This window comes from Lathyrus oleraceus, chromosome 2 (assembly GCF_024323335.1).
Source record: "Lathyrus oleraceus cultivar Zhongwan6 chromosome 2, CAAS_Psat_ZW6_1.0, whole genome shotgun sequence".
In the NCBI taxonomy this organism is placed as follows: domain Eukaryota; kingdom Viridiplantae; phylum Streptophyta; class Magnoliopsida; order Fabales; family Fabaceae; genus Lathyrus; species Lathyrus oleraceus.
The window spans coordinates 446,778,560-446,794,674 of NC_066580.1; the positions used below are offsets into that span (position 1 = coordinate 446,778,560).

Genomic DNA, 16,115 nt, shown 5'->3' on the forward strand with positions numbered 1-16,115 from the left:
ACTAAAGACTCGTTTAGAATCGTTATGGACCTTGTAACACATTTTAACTTAGAATTGCATCAAATGGATGCTAAGACTGCTTTTCTGAATAATGATTTTAATGAGAAGGTGTACATGCAGCAACCTAGGGTTTTGTGACAAGTGGCAATAAGCGTTTGGTTTGTATATTGAGAAAATCCATTTATGGTTTGAAACATGCTTCTAGACAATGATACTCGAAGTTTGATGATGTGGTGACTTCCTTGGATTTCGAAGAAAATAAAGTTGATCAATGCGTCTATCTTAAGGTCAGTGGGAGAAAATTCATCTTTCTTGTGTCATATGTCGATGATATTTTACTTGTAAGTAGTGATCTTAGTCTACTTCATGAGATCAAACTTATGTTAACCAAGTTCTTTAATATGAAAGATCTTGGTGAAGCATCATTTGTGTTGGGATTAAAAAAACACATAGACAAATCACATGGTGTACCGGGCTTGTCCTAAAGGGCTTATATCAATAGAGTCTTAGAGAAGTCCAATATGCAAAACTATAACCTAAAGGATGTTCTAGTTACTAAAGGTGACAAATTTAGTAAAGATTAATGTCCTAAAAATGAGATTGAGCTGACAGAAATGAAGGGAAACCCTTTGACAATGTGTTGGGAAGCTTGATGTATACTCAAGTATGCACTAAGCCTGACATTGCTTTCATAGTTGACATCTTGGAATGATACCAGCCCAATCCTGGAAATGTTCATTTGATTGCTGCTAAGAAAGTGATGAGATATTTGCAGAGAACTAAAGAGTATATGTTTGTTTTTAGAAGAGTTGGCAACTTAAAAATACTTGGGTATACCGACTCTAATCTTGCTGGGTGTGTTGATCATAAGAAATCTACTTCTGGTTACATTTTTATGTTGGCTGTAGATGCGATATTCTGGAAGAGTAAAAAGAAAACTCTGGTCGCCTCTTCTACTATGCAGGAAGAGTTATTACTTGTTATACTATTGCCACTCGTGCTGTTTGGTTGAGAAATTTAGTGACTGTACTTCGTATTGTTGATTCCATTGCTAAGCCACTAAAGCTTTACTGTGATAACAATGCAACTGTGTTCTACTATAAGAATAATAAAACGTCTAACGGTTCTAAGCATTTGGAATTGAAGTATTTGACAGTCAGAGATTTTGTAAAGAAAAATGGCGTTGTTGTTGAGTACATTAGTACTGATTTCATGCTAGCTAATTCCCTAACTAAGGGACTTAGACCCATTATGTTCAAAAACCATGTTGAGAGCATGAACATTGTGAGTTCTTTTGATGTACTTGGTTAGTGGGAGTTTATTTTTTATGTCATTTCTTATCATGTTGTATTTTATTTTGGACACTTTAAGTGTTGGATTGTCAAATACTTTTTATTTTGAGCAGTTGATATTACAATTAATATTGTTGTTATTATTTGTCATTGTTTATTTATATGTCAATTGTTAAAATTGAGACTTAGTGTCATTGGACCACCGTACCTATGGTCGACACTAGTTTGGAGTTCGAGGCATGGTTATAAATTTGAGCTCGGCGTCTTCGGGACCACTATACCAGTGGTCGATGCCATATTGGAGTTGATGTATGATTTTAAATTCGACGTTGTCTGGACCACTGTGTCGGTGGTCGACACCATCTTGGAGCTGAAGCGTTATGGTTGGTAAAACCATGCAATTTATTTGGTTTTAATGCATTTGAGAGAAATTGTTAAGGACCGACAAAGAAAATTGTCTGTAAGATCACATTAGCATGCAATTTTCTTGCCACACTCTACACTGATGACTAGTTGAAGGAGTCTGTAATATTTGTAACCACATAAGATTATATGTCAATAAGGGATATAATAATCGCCATGATTCAATTCTACTTGACTTTTGTTGGATGAAGCCATATTCAGACACTGCACCTGAAATCATGAATTTCCTTAAAATGCGACCGTATTTTAAGAAATTAGTCATTAATTCGAGAATCATTTTCAAAATGTGTTTTAAAATAAAAATCACATAATTGATTTTGCCAAAGTAAAATAATGTTAGATTTATCTAACATTTTATGTATTACAAGCGATTGTTATTTGGTTTGTAAAAAACAGGTTAATCATATTCTGACGGAGGTGCATAAATAAACCATTTTATTGGTTAATTGATTTTTTAAATTAAAAGCTGAGTATCACATAATAAAAAATATAATTGACGGCTTCACAACTTCAGAGTTGTAAAGGGAGTGTGAGATACCGAGGAAGATAAGTTTATTCATCTTTTCAGGATCCCGAATCATGACTTCAATAAGTAAGGATTGATGTTTTAATTTCATATAATGGATCAATGTATATTTCCGGTTTCCGGGTACAATAACATCCATGTTACTCTACACATACTGTCTACTGCCTGAGCTTTTTCTGCACATGCTCATGAACTTGGCCACAAATTCTGTACACAAGAGCATACTAGTCAATATCGCGTCAAAATCAGAAAAATTCGTTAGTTTAAAAGCGATTATTATGGTTGGTGTGTTACCTTCTAATTTTAGTAAAGCTGTTGTTCCTGGTGGAAGTCTTCTATCCTGTTAAGCACAGAGCATTTAGTTACTAATTTACCAGAAAAAATTGTCTTTTTATAACTTACCATCATCTTAAGGCAAGTTATAGAAAGGGAAGTGATTACTCACATAATAAGCATGCCAGTAGTAGAGCTCCCTTTTTAGGCCGGTCTCAACTCTTCTTAGAAGCTCCTCCACAAGTTTCTGAATGTTTGAACAAAATTCCATTAGAAAATTGTGTTGGATAGGTTGAATAAGGTTTCTTTGAAACATGAACCGGTTCATTACCAGGAGAATCAATTTTGGGTGGACAAAATCCAGGAGAAGCATTTGAAATTTCCCTCTTATTGAGAGTAATCTGATAAAACCATAAGAGTATTTAAAATGGAAACACAATCATATTGACAATTTTCAAGCTATAAAATGATGTTACTTATTACACAAGTCATTAAATAAGCCAGTTCTAAAAGAACACCAGTAATATAATAAGATGCTATTAGCTTCTTATTGTTATCTCTTTATAGAAAATAAGATAGGAAGAGAAGTTTCTTGCCGTGAAAACGATGGATCAGTTAGGATCTCTACAGCAAGTTCTATTACAATCTTCTCCCATCCAACTGGAATCGGTTGTTCTTCTGAAAATGGATAGCTGTTCATCGTATAATGCATCGGTTAGTCTTTATAGACGCGTCAAAAAAATAAACATTTACTTGTTTTAAGAATTCTTACTTGTGTGCTTTGCAGGCTTCAAGAGCCAATATTGCTTCTCTGAGGTTCTGCTTAGATTTTGTAGCAATCTTCATGGCAAAACTCATGGATAGATCAATTTCCTCTTTATTTGCTATCTGAGTAAGAGCCTCAATAATCTTGAGAGTTGAGGGTTGATGTGAGTTAATAACTTCTTTTTTTGTGGAAGTGTTAGTTAGTTATTAATAAATTATTTATGCTTACTTCATGAGTTTGAGGAGCATCAACATTGATAACTTTGAACCGGTTTTTCACGGGTGCAATAATATTGTCATCATCTTCACAGCATAGAACTAATTTGCATATATCTGAATAACGGTCTATGATCCATTTGATCAAGTGCTGAATGTTCTCTACAGCTTTGTCGACCTCGTAAAGAATTATTACTGAAATCAAGGGAATCCAACCGATTTAACCAGGCTGACATGAAAGGACAAATCTGTTTGAAAAGATAAAAATGCGTTTAGAAAGCTAACCTTTATAATCGGACTTGAAATTCACATTGCTTACTTCAGGGGCAATTGCATATATATTGCTAATTTCTTTGATTAGTCCCATCAAAGCATATTTAGCATTTGGTTCTGAATTTACATTGAGCTCCATGTGATGAGGACTGGACGTGATTGGAACCGATACTTTCACAGTCCTTTTGTCCTGCCATTGTAGTAAAATAAATACTATAATATTTGGCAATGGATTGGAGATGCAACTATGAGAAAATAGGAAATCTTTACCTGAATAGGGAAATGTCTTAGATCATGTGACAGCTGCAAAAAGTTTGATAAGGTCAGCTTAGGAATACGGAACACGCGCAGAAGAAAAATTATGAGAAGAAACATACTTTACAACATGAATCGCCGTATATTTCTTTAAGAAAAGTCATTGCTAGATCTCGTTTCCCCGAACCAGAGGGTCCTTTGAGCAAAATGTGAGGACAAGAGCCCTGTGACACCTGAAAATCAAGGTAAAAATTTACAATTAATATTAAATTTGCCTTAAATTTGAGATAACTTTGCCACACATACTAGTTCCTTGAGAAGTTGAGCTTCTTGTTTGTTGCAAATGAAGCCATTGAGTGAAGCTGGTTGATGTTTATCAGCCCAGAATTGTGGAATGCTTTCCACAATTGTTGCCCTCTCGATCAAGGAAGCTTCGTCAATCGGTCTACGTTCAGGTGATTTTCTTGAAGTTCTACAGTTTCCTGTTCTCATCATGCAGGCAAACCATGCATCTTTCTGGTTCTTTTTTCTGTTGGATGTGAATTTCCTCATGCTTTCAGTTGTTTTTGCACTAGCATCACTTTTTACGCTAGATTTAGCGCTAGACTTTCCAGTTCCACTTCCCTTTCTGATTGATGGTCCCATCGTTGTTCGAGACAACAACATAGTACTGGAAGAGGTTCTTTTATTCATATTCGTATTGAATTTACCACTTTCAGGTGGGTTGTTAATGGTGGTGATCACTGGTCTTGGACTAAAATATGCATATTGTTCAACTTTTTTAGGCAATGAAGGATTCTTCGCTTGCAAGGCATTGCATTCGCGGGAAAAGAAAAGATCACCTGGTTGAATTGAGTCTGTACTTTCCAGTGCTGATGAATAGTCATCGGTAGGATTTTTCGATAGCTTCACCTGTGCTATCATTTCATTGACTTCTCTTTCTCTAACTGAACCTGTTTTGAAGGGAGATTTTTCCCTTTGTTTCAGAATTCTCGCTGTGTTTTGCAATGTTTGTTGTTGGTCTCTCAATCTTGGAGCAGTTACTGCTCTCCTGTAGTTTGGTTTTGTGCTCGCTCTATCCACTTCCAGAAGCCCTGAATTCGCTTTTCTGTTTTCGTTAGAAGGTGTTCTTTGCTCATGATTTCTGTTATAAGGAGACACTGTTCTTCCAAAGTCGGGTCTTGGCAAAGGACTTATATTTCTACTCGAGTTCAAACCAGACATGTATGATAACGAAGTGTCCTCATCATCATTACCACCGTCTCGTACTATGCGTAGCTTATAGGGTGATTTGCTGAGATGCCGTCTTCTTGGTTGGTTAAGAACTGAGCCTGTTATTGAAGGTGACGACGATACTTCAAATTCAAATCTCGAAGGGTGTCTCTTGTGGAGTATCATTGGACTTTTGTTACTATGAGACATAGTTTTTGTTTCTTCAGGACTCAAAGTCATGTTCTTTCTTCCTCGTTCATGACGCGGAGTGTCTTGCCACTCCGTCTCTGTGTCTGATGGTTCGTATCCACTGCGTCCCTTCTTGGTCGAGAATATTGAACTTGGAGTCAGAGGAAATAAGTTATCTAGTCGCGTCTTCTCCATTAACCTTTCTCGCAGCACAAAATAGAGAGAATGGTATTGAGACTGGTGTTTCAGCTGAGAGGTAGTAACAATGTTACTGAGAAAAAAATGTGTTTGTGCATGCCAAATAAAAAGAGAATGTTGAGAAAAGACGCGCGATGGTTTCGAAAAGAGATGCATTGGTGATGATAATAACGACAACAATGGATGATGAAAAAAATGTGTCTTTTGTTCATTCATATTTTGGCAATAGTATATGTTATTGTCCATTTCCTTTTTGGTTCCGGACAGTGTGGATTACATAGGAATTTTGAATCATCTTGTCCGGTGACAGCAATTCGTGACGAAACTTCCAACTTGTTATTAACGTATTATTCTGCTAAAGTATGTAGAAAAAAGCTTAGTTATGAACGTTTTATTCAATTGTTGTCTTTTGCAAACAATAGAACAAAAAACAATTTTATTATTTCTGTAAAGTATTACATCAATTGGGATGCATTATTGAGAACAAGACAAAACAAACACAACATAGTACAATGGAAATGGCACAAAGCCTGTGAAATTATTAAAAAGAAAAAGATCTTTGTCTCATTGAAGATCCCTCAGACAAATTGATTCAGATATTCATCAGCAGTGGTGTATTTCACATCAGGATAAGCATCATAAGCTTCAACATCTTTGGCAGGGTCAATCTCATACACTGCATCTCCCTTTATTTGTTGCGAATGGTACAACGCCAAAAGATAGTTATGAGGGAATGAAGATGCTGCATCAAAACAAGCAACATATTTAATAACTCATAAGCTAAGATTGAGTAAAATATCTTGTGTAAGTGTTTATTTTACTAACTTTGAATGTCTTTAAGAACTTGTTCCTCTGAAACATATGTTTTCTCAAGAGTTTTTCCGATCTTTTTCTCCCATAGAGCAATAACCTCATTTGCTGTCAAATAATTGTTAGGGAGTCTTATGTGGACAGCTTTGTTCAGTGTGTTGGGATCATTTGCTGCTCTGATGGTATAAGTCCCGACATCAGCCTCAGTCACATATGCTCCTGAAATGAGTAAGGCAAAAATATCGAATTGTGCGTGTTTTTGTGCAATACTAGTGTTGAACTCTATAGTATCTGATACATGTGATTACGTTCAATTAACTGTTTTGTGACTAGCCAACTAGGTTCTTACCTCTCACGTTTCCATCTCCAAGAATGACAACTTTGTCGCGAGGAGGATCAGTGGCGTCGATTTGAGCCAAGTTACGTAAGAAGTAACCCGTAAAGGCATGACAACAAAGATAAGTGTAAGGAACTCCTTCGGATTCGACTACTCTTCTAATACTTGCCTTTTCTTCAAAAACTTGTCTCACAGGCTCAACCGCATCGTGACGATCCACATCTAGTCCAAACTCAGATGGGAAGAATCTCTATTGAAACAAGAAATTGAGATCAAACACTCAATATAACAAACTAGCCCAAATCCAAGCATCAATCAAATTATTTATTCACCTTTACGTTTCCAGCTTCTTTAATTGCTTTAATAACCTTAACTTGATCCTCAATTAGTAGTCTACCCGCCGCACAGATCACAGTATCAACTTGCTTGATTGCGTTAACAAGAGTTTCATGATCATTGATATCACCCTGCACAGTCAAACACATTAACATATAGATTAAAACAGTTTATTGATTAATTAGTAGAATATACATAAACTTATTTCCAAAATTGAATTGAAATGGCTTACTTCAAGTAGAATAACTCCAGAAGCTTGATAATTCTTAAGAAGCTCTTCCTTGGTTTCAGGATTAGCAGCTTCGGTTAACTTTGGTTTGTTAACATTGTCAGATGTTTTCCTAACCAAAGCATAGGTTGGATTTCCTGCTTTAATACTTGCCCAAACTATGTGTCTTCCTATTGCTCCTGTTGCTCCAAGGATCAGGATTTTGTTTTCTGAGGCCATTGGAAAAAATAGATTATAGTAAAAAACAACAAGTGTATGTGTTTTTGTTCTTGTTGTTTTGATAGGTTATCAAAGTAGTTTAAGGTGTGTGTTGAATGTAAATACTTTGTTTGGTTATTTATAGGACTAATTGAAAATTGAAATGCCACCAACTTCAATCTAGCTACTACTCAAGTCTCTCTATGCTGACTGATCAAAATTGAATATTCATTTTTTGTGGAATTAGCAGCCTCTTGAACACATTTTTGTATTATTAAGATTTTTTTTTCTTAAAATATTATTATCGGTTGGAAATGATAACCCAACACGATATTATTTCTATTGTTTCAATTTTATATATATATATATATATATATATATATATATATATATATATATATATATATATATATATATATATATATATATATATATATATATATATATATATATATATAAAAGATCTATTATTTAATTAAATAATGAAATACTCAATATTAGTGGTTGAGTAAGTCCACCAAAAGGTTAAATAATAAACACATGTTGAATTTTGACCTCCGGCCACCACAATGGAAAAATTTAAAACCTATTAATCAATTATGTAGGCCTTGACTATTTGTCACTAAAAGTATATTGATTTATTTTCTTTGAAATAACTCGAACATTAGTCAATTAGATAATTTGAAAATACTTATGAGTCTTTTTATTAAACGATTGAGTTCTACAAAATTGAAGAAGAAAAATCTCATGTGCCTCCTTTAATCTAAAACATCAGACTTCTATCTTAATATTCTCATCTTCAAAATAATAATATTATCATCTACCGTAAATCATATAAACGGAGAAACCTATAAAGTTTTTGCTTTTCCATTTTGTTAACTTCGTTTTTTATTCTCTCAGTCATATGATTCTAGAACAAGTGCATAAAGCATTTTCCTAAAATGGGATACCAAGGTGTAAGAACAGAATCTTACTGATTTTGCAATTTAGCACCACTAAAATCCATAAATTAATAATATTAAAGCCAACCGACTCTTAAAAAAGTTCACCTTGAACCCCAAGATCATTTCAAAGAGTATCAAAATAGCATTCATAGATCTAATAATTTTGAAACTCTTCTCACACATAATCAAAGTGTTATAAGTGATTTTCTAATGAAACTTATGAAATAAGAGTGCATTCTGATTCTATAAATTGAAAAAAAAAATACCAAAGTTGACTACACCATTCATCATAACATTCCTACCTTTTCCCGCGACCAGAAACAAAAATAGTGATAAAAGGGTCACCCTTCCACATGTCCTCCCCATTGCAAATTATTCAGTTAGACTTTCGTTAACGAGGATTCAGGATGAAGCAGTCAATGTACATAATCCAAAGTCAACATCTCCTTCGAAAACCCCTCATTTCCCTTTATTCTTATGTTTTTCTCACCTTTAATTGGCATCAGAGTAAGGTCTGTGCTAAACACTTAACAATGATGCAGAAAAGATCCTGAGAAAAATACTTTTTATATAATGGTTGATTCTGGTGTATCTAACTCTAGTGAGGGTATTCCTAATCCCTTCGGTATTGTTGATCATGATTACAATACCTCTGATAACAACAACTATACACTTAGACCTCCTACTTTTAGTGGAGATCCTTCTGAGTTTGAATGGTGAAAGAGTAAGATGTGTACTCATATTATAAGTCTTGATGATTAGTTGTGGGATATTTTGGAAGATGGCATTGACATTCAAGTCAATGGAGTTGGAATGGTGTCTGATAGAAAAGCTCTCACACCTACTCAAAAAGAGATTTACAGAAAACATCATAAAATTAGAGGCATCTTGATTGATGCTCTACCTCATTCAGAGTACATAAAAATCATTGATAAATCTACTACTAAGACCATTTTTAAATCCTTGTGTGCTATATATGAATGAAGTCAACAAGTTAAAGAAGCTAAGGCTAACCTTCTGATTCAACAATATGAGCTGTTCAGAATGAAGGATGATGAAGACATTGAAACCATATTTTCTAGGTTTCAAATTCTTGTGTGTAGACTTCAGGTTTTGAACAAGAGTTATACTACCTCTGATCATGTTAATAAGATTCTTAGAAGTCTTCCTATCAGATACAGACCCAAGGTAACAACAATCCAAGATGCTAAAGACTTAAACACATTAAATCTTGAAAGTCTTATCAGCAATCTCTAGAGTCGTGAGATGTAGCTCAATGGAAATGAGCCTACCAAGAACCTAAATTCCCTTGCTTTGAAATCTTTTGCAAAATCTGTAAAGGCCCCTAAAGTCTGGAACACTGAAGAAGCTTCTCAATCAGAAGGTTCTGAAGAAGACTCAGATGATGAGGAAATGGCCTTTATCATTAAAAGATTTTAATACTTGACCAAGAAGAACAAAATATTCTCTAATAGAAGCAGTGGCTTCAGAGGATCAAGTTTAAGAGATAATAAGGATGATCATAAGGATTGCTTCAACTGCAAAAATTATGGTCATTTCACTGCTGATTGTCCAAAGCTGCAAAAAGATAAGTCAAAGAAGGAAAGCTTTCAGAAGGATAACTTTATAAACAAATTTAAGAAGAGTCTTATGGAAACATGAGAAGAAATTAACAACAAAGAAGACTCTGAGAAATATGAAGAACAATTCAATCTAGCTTTAATGGCTCTTACATCTTCTGAAGTAGAATATGACTCAGATTTTGGTTTAGAATCTGAAGAGGATAAAGTATTTTCTAAACTATCTCGTTCTAATTTGATTTCTTTTATTCAAGATCTTATGGGTATATGTCAGGAAAAGGCCTGACATATGAAAATATTAACAATCAATATGATCTTTTGAAAGAGGAATTATAATTTGTTAAAAACAAAAACAAAACTCTTTAGAGAGATCATATTGCTCCTGTCAAATATCTATCAGATAAAACTCTTGATAAGCATTAAATGACTCTTCAAGAATTTATCTTAATTAGCCTTAAAAGAACCAAACTTGCATCCATGATCTACGGTGTAAGTAGAAGTAGAGGAGAAGGTCTAGGTTACCATAAAAAACTTTTAATCCAAGGACTGAAACTTTAATTAAACTATCAGATCCTTCTTCTTCTAAATCTACCAAAAAAAGTCAGACTTTTATTTTTTACATGATTCTAATAATGCAAAGGTTCTTAACCAATCAGAATCTAAAACTGTCGAGTCAAGGGTTCTGAAGAAACCAGAACCAGAGACTCTAAAGTCAAAGGTTCTGAAGTCACCAGAACCTAAAACTCTGAAGTCAAAGGTTCTAAAGAAACTAGAACTTAAGGCGTCAGGTCATAAAGTTCTGAAAGGTTTAAAACCTAAGGTCAAGACTAATTTAAGACAACAAACTTATAATCAAAAGTCTTAAATGATTCTAATCCTTTCCACATGAGAGAAAAGGTATAAAACAAGAGAAAACTTGTCATAACTAATCCTAAAGGACCAATAAGACTATGGGTAACTAATTCTGAAATTATTTTTGCTACATATATGCTTCAAGGGAGAAGCAAAGCAACAGTCATGGTACCTGGACAGTGGCTGCTCACGACATATGACAGGAGAAAGGCAATATATTCCAAACCCTCACTTTGAAAGAAGGAGGAACTATGAGATTTGGAGGAAACAAAAAAGGTAAGATCATTGATATAAGTACTATTGGTAACTCCTCTATCTCTATTAATAATGTATGGTTGATAGATGGACCAAAATATAATCTACTTAGCATAAGTCAATTTTGTGACAGTGGTTATGAAGTAGTGTTTAATAAGAACATCAATACACTCATGAATGAGTATGATAAATCTTTAGTGTTCAAGGGTAAGAGGAAAGACAATATTTACAAAATTATTTTTTCTAAATTGGTTGATTAGAAGGTACTTTGCCTTCAGTGAATGATGAAAAATGGATCTGGCATTGAAGGTTAGGTCATGCTAATTGGAGATTAATCTCTAAGCTTAACAAGTTAAAACTTGTTAAAGGGATTCCAGATCTTAACCATCATTTAGATGCTCTCTGTGGAGCATGCCAAATAGGAAATATTAATAAAACCTCTTTCAAAATAAATAACTCAGTATTTACCTCCAGACCCTTAGAACTGCTTCACATTGATTTGTTTGGTCCTGTTAGTACTGCATCAATCAATAGAAAGAAATATGGACTTGTCATAGTTGATGACTTTAGTAGATGGATTTGGGTTAAATTTCTTAGAACCAAGGATGAATCATATGATGTGTTTAGTGTATTATGCATACAAGTACAAAATGAAAAATGGTCAAAAAATTTAAAAGTAAGGAGTGACCATGGAAGAGAATTTGAAAATGAACCTTTTGAAAACTTTTGTGAAAAATATGGAATTTTCCATGAGTTCTCTTCTCCTAGAACTCCACAGCAAAATGGAGTTGTAGATAGGAAGAACAAACACTTACAAGAAATGGCCAGAACCATGACTTATGAAAATAACTTACCAAAGTACTTGTGGGCAAAAGTTGTAAACACAACATGTCATATTCAGAACAAGATCTACATCAGACCCATTATGAACAAAACTGCATATGAGTTGTTCAAAGGAAGAAAACCTAACATTTCTTATTTTCATCAGTTTGAATGTACATGTTACATCTTAAACAAAAAGTCTATCTAAATAAATTTGATGCCAAAACTCAAAATGGTCTCTTTTTAGGATATTCTAAATGCTCAAACGCATACAAGGTGTATAACTCTGAAACCAAAATGGTTGAAGAGTCTATACATATCAATTTTGATGACAAAGGGGCTGATAGTAAAATGTCAAAACTAGTTGAAATTTTTTCAAAATTTCAAATATCAAGAGTCTCTCCAGAAGCTGGTGGATCAAAAGCTATAACTCCTTCAGAAGCTAAATGCTCAGAAGCAAGAGGTTCAAATGCTGGATGTTCAGAAGTTGGTGGTACAAAACCAAAACCAACTTCTGAAACACATCATGAGGAAACATATTCTGAAGAAGTTCCTTGTGACTCTCAAGAAGTTATACAATCTAGAAACACTTTCAAGTACAAGTCTTCTCATCCAGAAGAGTTAATAATTGGAAATAAAGATAGTCCTTTGAAAACAAGATTTGCATTCAATGCTAGGACTTATCTCCATGATAAAACCAACTTCTGTTGATGAAGCTTTGTTTGATGATGGATATCAGAAGAACATCATTGTAGCAAAATGGGTGTCTAGAAACAAGCTTAATGAATAAGGAGAGGTGGTAAGTGTTGATTCTAAGTGTTGGCAGCAATTTTGGTAAAACAAAGAGTGTTCACAAGATGTCATGTGTGATGTCTTAACATAAGATATCCTATGTACCTGCTGGAGTTAAAGAACATATGCAAGCAGGATTGTTTCAGAATGCCATATAAAATAACAAGGCTTCTGATATTGGTTGTACCTGCTGGAGCTTAACTAGAAGACATGTTCATGCAGGATTGTTTCAGATGACATACACAATGACATGGTATCTGATATGGTTGTACCTGCTATAAAAAGAAATATGGATTATACAGGATTTTTCCAGATGTCAGACCCGATGTCATGACATCCTGTACACAGAACATTCAGTATGAATGTCTGGTGTTTTGTGATTGCACAATTAATGGCAATCATTGGTTGATTGAAGATATGGCTAGCTGACGCATTCTTTTAGAGATTTCAACCAGATTTACTTATTTTCCAGGGAGATCTATACAGCTGTTATAAAAAGATTTGATTGGAAAATAGATTTAGGGTTTTCAAGGTGTCCAATCTTTCTATAAAAGGGGACTCAGAAAACCTGTTTGTACACACAACCAAGACTTAGCGAAATTTAGAGAGAGAGCTAGGGTTTGTGTCTGTAGGTCATTCAAGTCATCCATTGATGATTGAATTGGACTGATTTGTCTTTTTGATCAAAGCTTTGAAGCAAGATCAAGAGTGTGTCTTCTTGATTGAAACTGTGAAGTAAAATCAAGAGTTTGTAATTGAAAAGTATTTTCTTTTCACAAGGGATTGTTGTTTAAGATCACGGGTTTGTGATTGTAAGGGAAGTGAGTGGGTTCTCATATCTAAGAGTGCTTAGGTAGAAATTGCACGGGTAGAGATTAGGTGAGAAAGGCTGTAACTTGGTGAAGTGTACGGATAGTCTTTGAACTAATTCTATTATAGTGAATTTCCTTCCTGGCTTGGTAGCCCCCAGACGTAGGTGAGTTATACCGAACTGGGTTAACAATTGCTTGTGTGATTTGCTTTTCAATTCTGTTTAATTATCCATTGTTTATAACCAGATATCAGTGTCGTGACATTACCTTCGACATCTTATATCTGATACCAGAATTTCAATTGATATCAGAGCAGACATCCTGCTCTGGCTCTGGATGAGATCTAGGGAGAATACTTTCTGGTACAATGGAGAGGGATGGAGGATCTGTTCATAGGCCACCAATTTTGGATGGTTCTAACTATGACTATTGGAAACCAAAAATGGTTGCCTTTTTAAAATCCCTTGATAACAAGGCGTGGAAAGCTGTCTTGACAGGCTGGGTGCATCCTGTTGTTACTAAAGAAGGAGAAGCCATTACTGAGAAAAAGTCTGAAGAACAATGGTCCAAGGAAGAGGATGATCTTGCTCTTGGAAACTCTAAAGCTTTGAATGCCATCTTCAATGGAGTGGACAAGAATATTTTCAGGCTGATAAATAACTGTGAAATAGCCAAAGAGGCTTGGGACATTCTCAAGACCACTCATGAAGGCACATCTAGGGTAAAGATGTCTAGACTTCAGCTGCTCACCTCCAAGTTTGAAAACCTAAGAATGAAAGAAGATGAAAATATTCATGAATTTTACATGAGCATTCTTGAAATTGCCAATGCCTCTGGAGCTTTGGGCGAGAAGATGTCAGATGAAAAGCTGGTAAGAAAAATATTAAGATCACTCCCCAAGAGATTTGCTATGAAATTCACAGCCATAGAAGAATCTCAAGACATCTCAAATATGAGAGTGGATGAGCTAATTGGGTCCCTCCAAACATTTGAGATGGGAGTATGTGAGGGAGCTGAAAAGAAGGCCAAAATCATAACTTTTATGTCAAACACCGAAGAGGAAGATGAGGTAGGTGATCACGACATTGATGGAGACCTGGCAAATGAGATGACAATGCTGGGAAGACAGTTCAACAGACTAATGAAAAAGGTAGATGTCAGAGCTAAGGGCAATGTCAAAAACATCACATCTGACATCAATAAATCCAACAGCTTTGGTAAGACCACAAAGTCTGAAGAAAAGCCCAAAGAAGTTCAGTGTTATGAGTGCAATGGATATGGTCACATTAAAACTGAATGTGGGACCTACCTCAGGAAACAAAAGAGGTATATGGCTATCCTGGTCCTGTTCAGTCTCAACACCAATCTAGGTCCAAACATCACAGGACTGTCAGCAGAAAGCAATGGGCTCTCAAGACAAAGGTCACAAGTCTAATAGCCCACACTTCCCTCAGAGTTTCAGCCAAAGAAGATTGGTATTTTGACAGTGGTTGCTCCAGACATATGACTGGGAACAAAAACCTGTTGACTGAACTTCATCCTCATGCCATGAGTTATGTTACATTTGGTGATGGTGCAAAAGGTGAAATCAAGGGAATGGGTAGGCTGGATTGCCCTGGAGTTCCTGACCTTGATGATGTTCTACTTGTTAAGGGATTAACTGCGAATCTTATAAGCATCAGTCAACTATGTGATCAAGGTCTGAATGTAAACTTCACAAAAACTGAATGTCTAATTACTAACAAAGAAAATAAAGTAATCATGAAGGGAGTTAGGTCCAAAGACAACTGCTACATGTGGAACTCTCAAGAAACTGGATACTCTTCAATGTGTACCTTAGCCAAAGAAGAAGAAGTAAAAATATGGCATCAAAGATTGGGCCATTTGCACTTGAAAGGTATGAAGAGAATCGTATCAGTAGAAGCAGTTAGAGGGATTCCCAACTTAAAGATTGATGAGGGAAAAATCTGTGGAGAATGTCAGATTGGAAAACAGACAAGGATATCACACCAGAAGCTTAGACATGACACAACTACCAAAGTCCTGGAACTACTTCATATGGACTTAATGGGACCCATGCAGGTAGAAAGCCTTGGTGGTAAGAAAATGCATATGTGGTGGTGGATGATTTCTCCAGATACACCTGGATCAATTTTATAAGAGAAAAATCTGATGTGTTTGAAGTATTTAAGGAGCTGTGTCTAAAACTTCAAAGGGAAAAAGAAAGTCCTGTTATCAAAATTAGAAGTGATCATGGAAAGGAGTTTGAGAACAACAAATTTGCTGAATTTTGTTCTTCAGAAGGAATTCATCATGAGTTCTCATCTCCCATCACTCCCCAGCAAAATGGTGTGGTGGAAAGAAAAAATAGGACTCTGCAAGAATCAGCCAGAGCTATGATTCATGCTAAGAAGTTACCCTATCACTTTTGGGCTGAAGCCATGAACACAGCCTGCTATGTCCACAACAGAGTGACATTAAAGAAAGGGACTCCCACAACTCTCTATGAAGTCTGGAAAGGAAGAA

At 35.2% G+C, this 16,115-nt stretch overlaps 2 protein-coding genes across 2 annotated transcripts; both read right to left on the reverse strand.

Moving 5' to 3' along the window:
• Window positions 1-2,131: 2,131 nt before the first annotated feature.
• Window positions 2,132-5,872, reverse strand: LOC127120220 (uncharacterized). Its single transcript, XM_051050633.1, has 10 exons — window positions 4,330-5,872; window positions 4,146-4,256; window positions 4,039-4,071; window positions 3,781-3,958; window positions 3,509-3,690; window positions 3,287-3,423; window positions 3,111-3,206; window positions 2,846-2,915; window positions 2,687-2,761; window positions 2,132-2,581 (listed from the first exon to the last, which is right to left on the reverse strand). Exons 1-10 carry the CDS (start codon window positions 5,866-5,868, stop codon window positions 2,387-2,389), a joined length of 2,616 nt encoding a protein of 871 aa, XP_050906590.1. The 5' UTR covers window positions 5,869-5,872; the 3' UTR covers window positions 2,132-2,386.
• A 152-nt stretch (window positions 5,873-6,024) lies between these two features.
• Window positions 6,025-7,673, reverse strand: LOC127120219 (isoflavone reductase). Its single transcript, NM_001427525.1, has 5 exons — window positions 7,338-7,673; window positions 7,102-7,236; window positions 6,782-7,019; window positions 6,448-6,651; window positions 6,025-6,364 (listed from the first exon to the last, which is right to left on the reverse strand). Exons 1-5 carry the CDS (start codon window positions 7,551-7,553, stop codon window positions 6,201-6,203), a joined length of 957 nt encoding a protein of 318 aa, NP_001414454.1. The 5' UTR covers window positions 7,554-7,673; the 3' UTR covers window positions 6,025-6,200.
• Window positions 7,674-16,115: the final 8,442 nt, after the last annotated feature.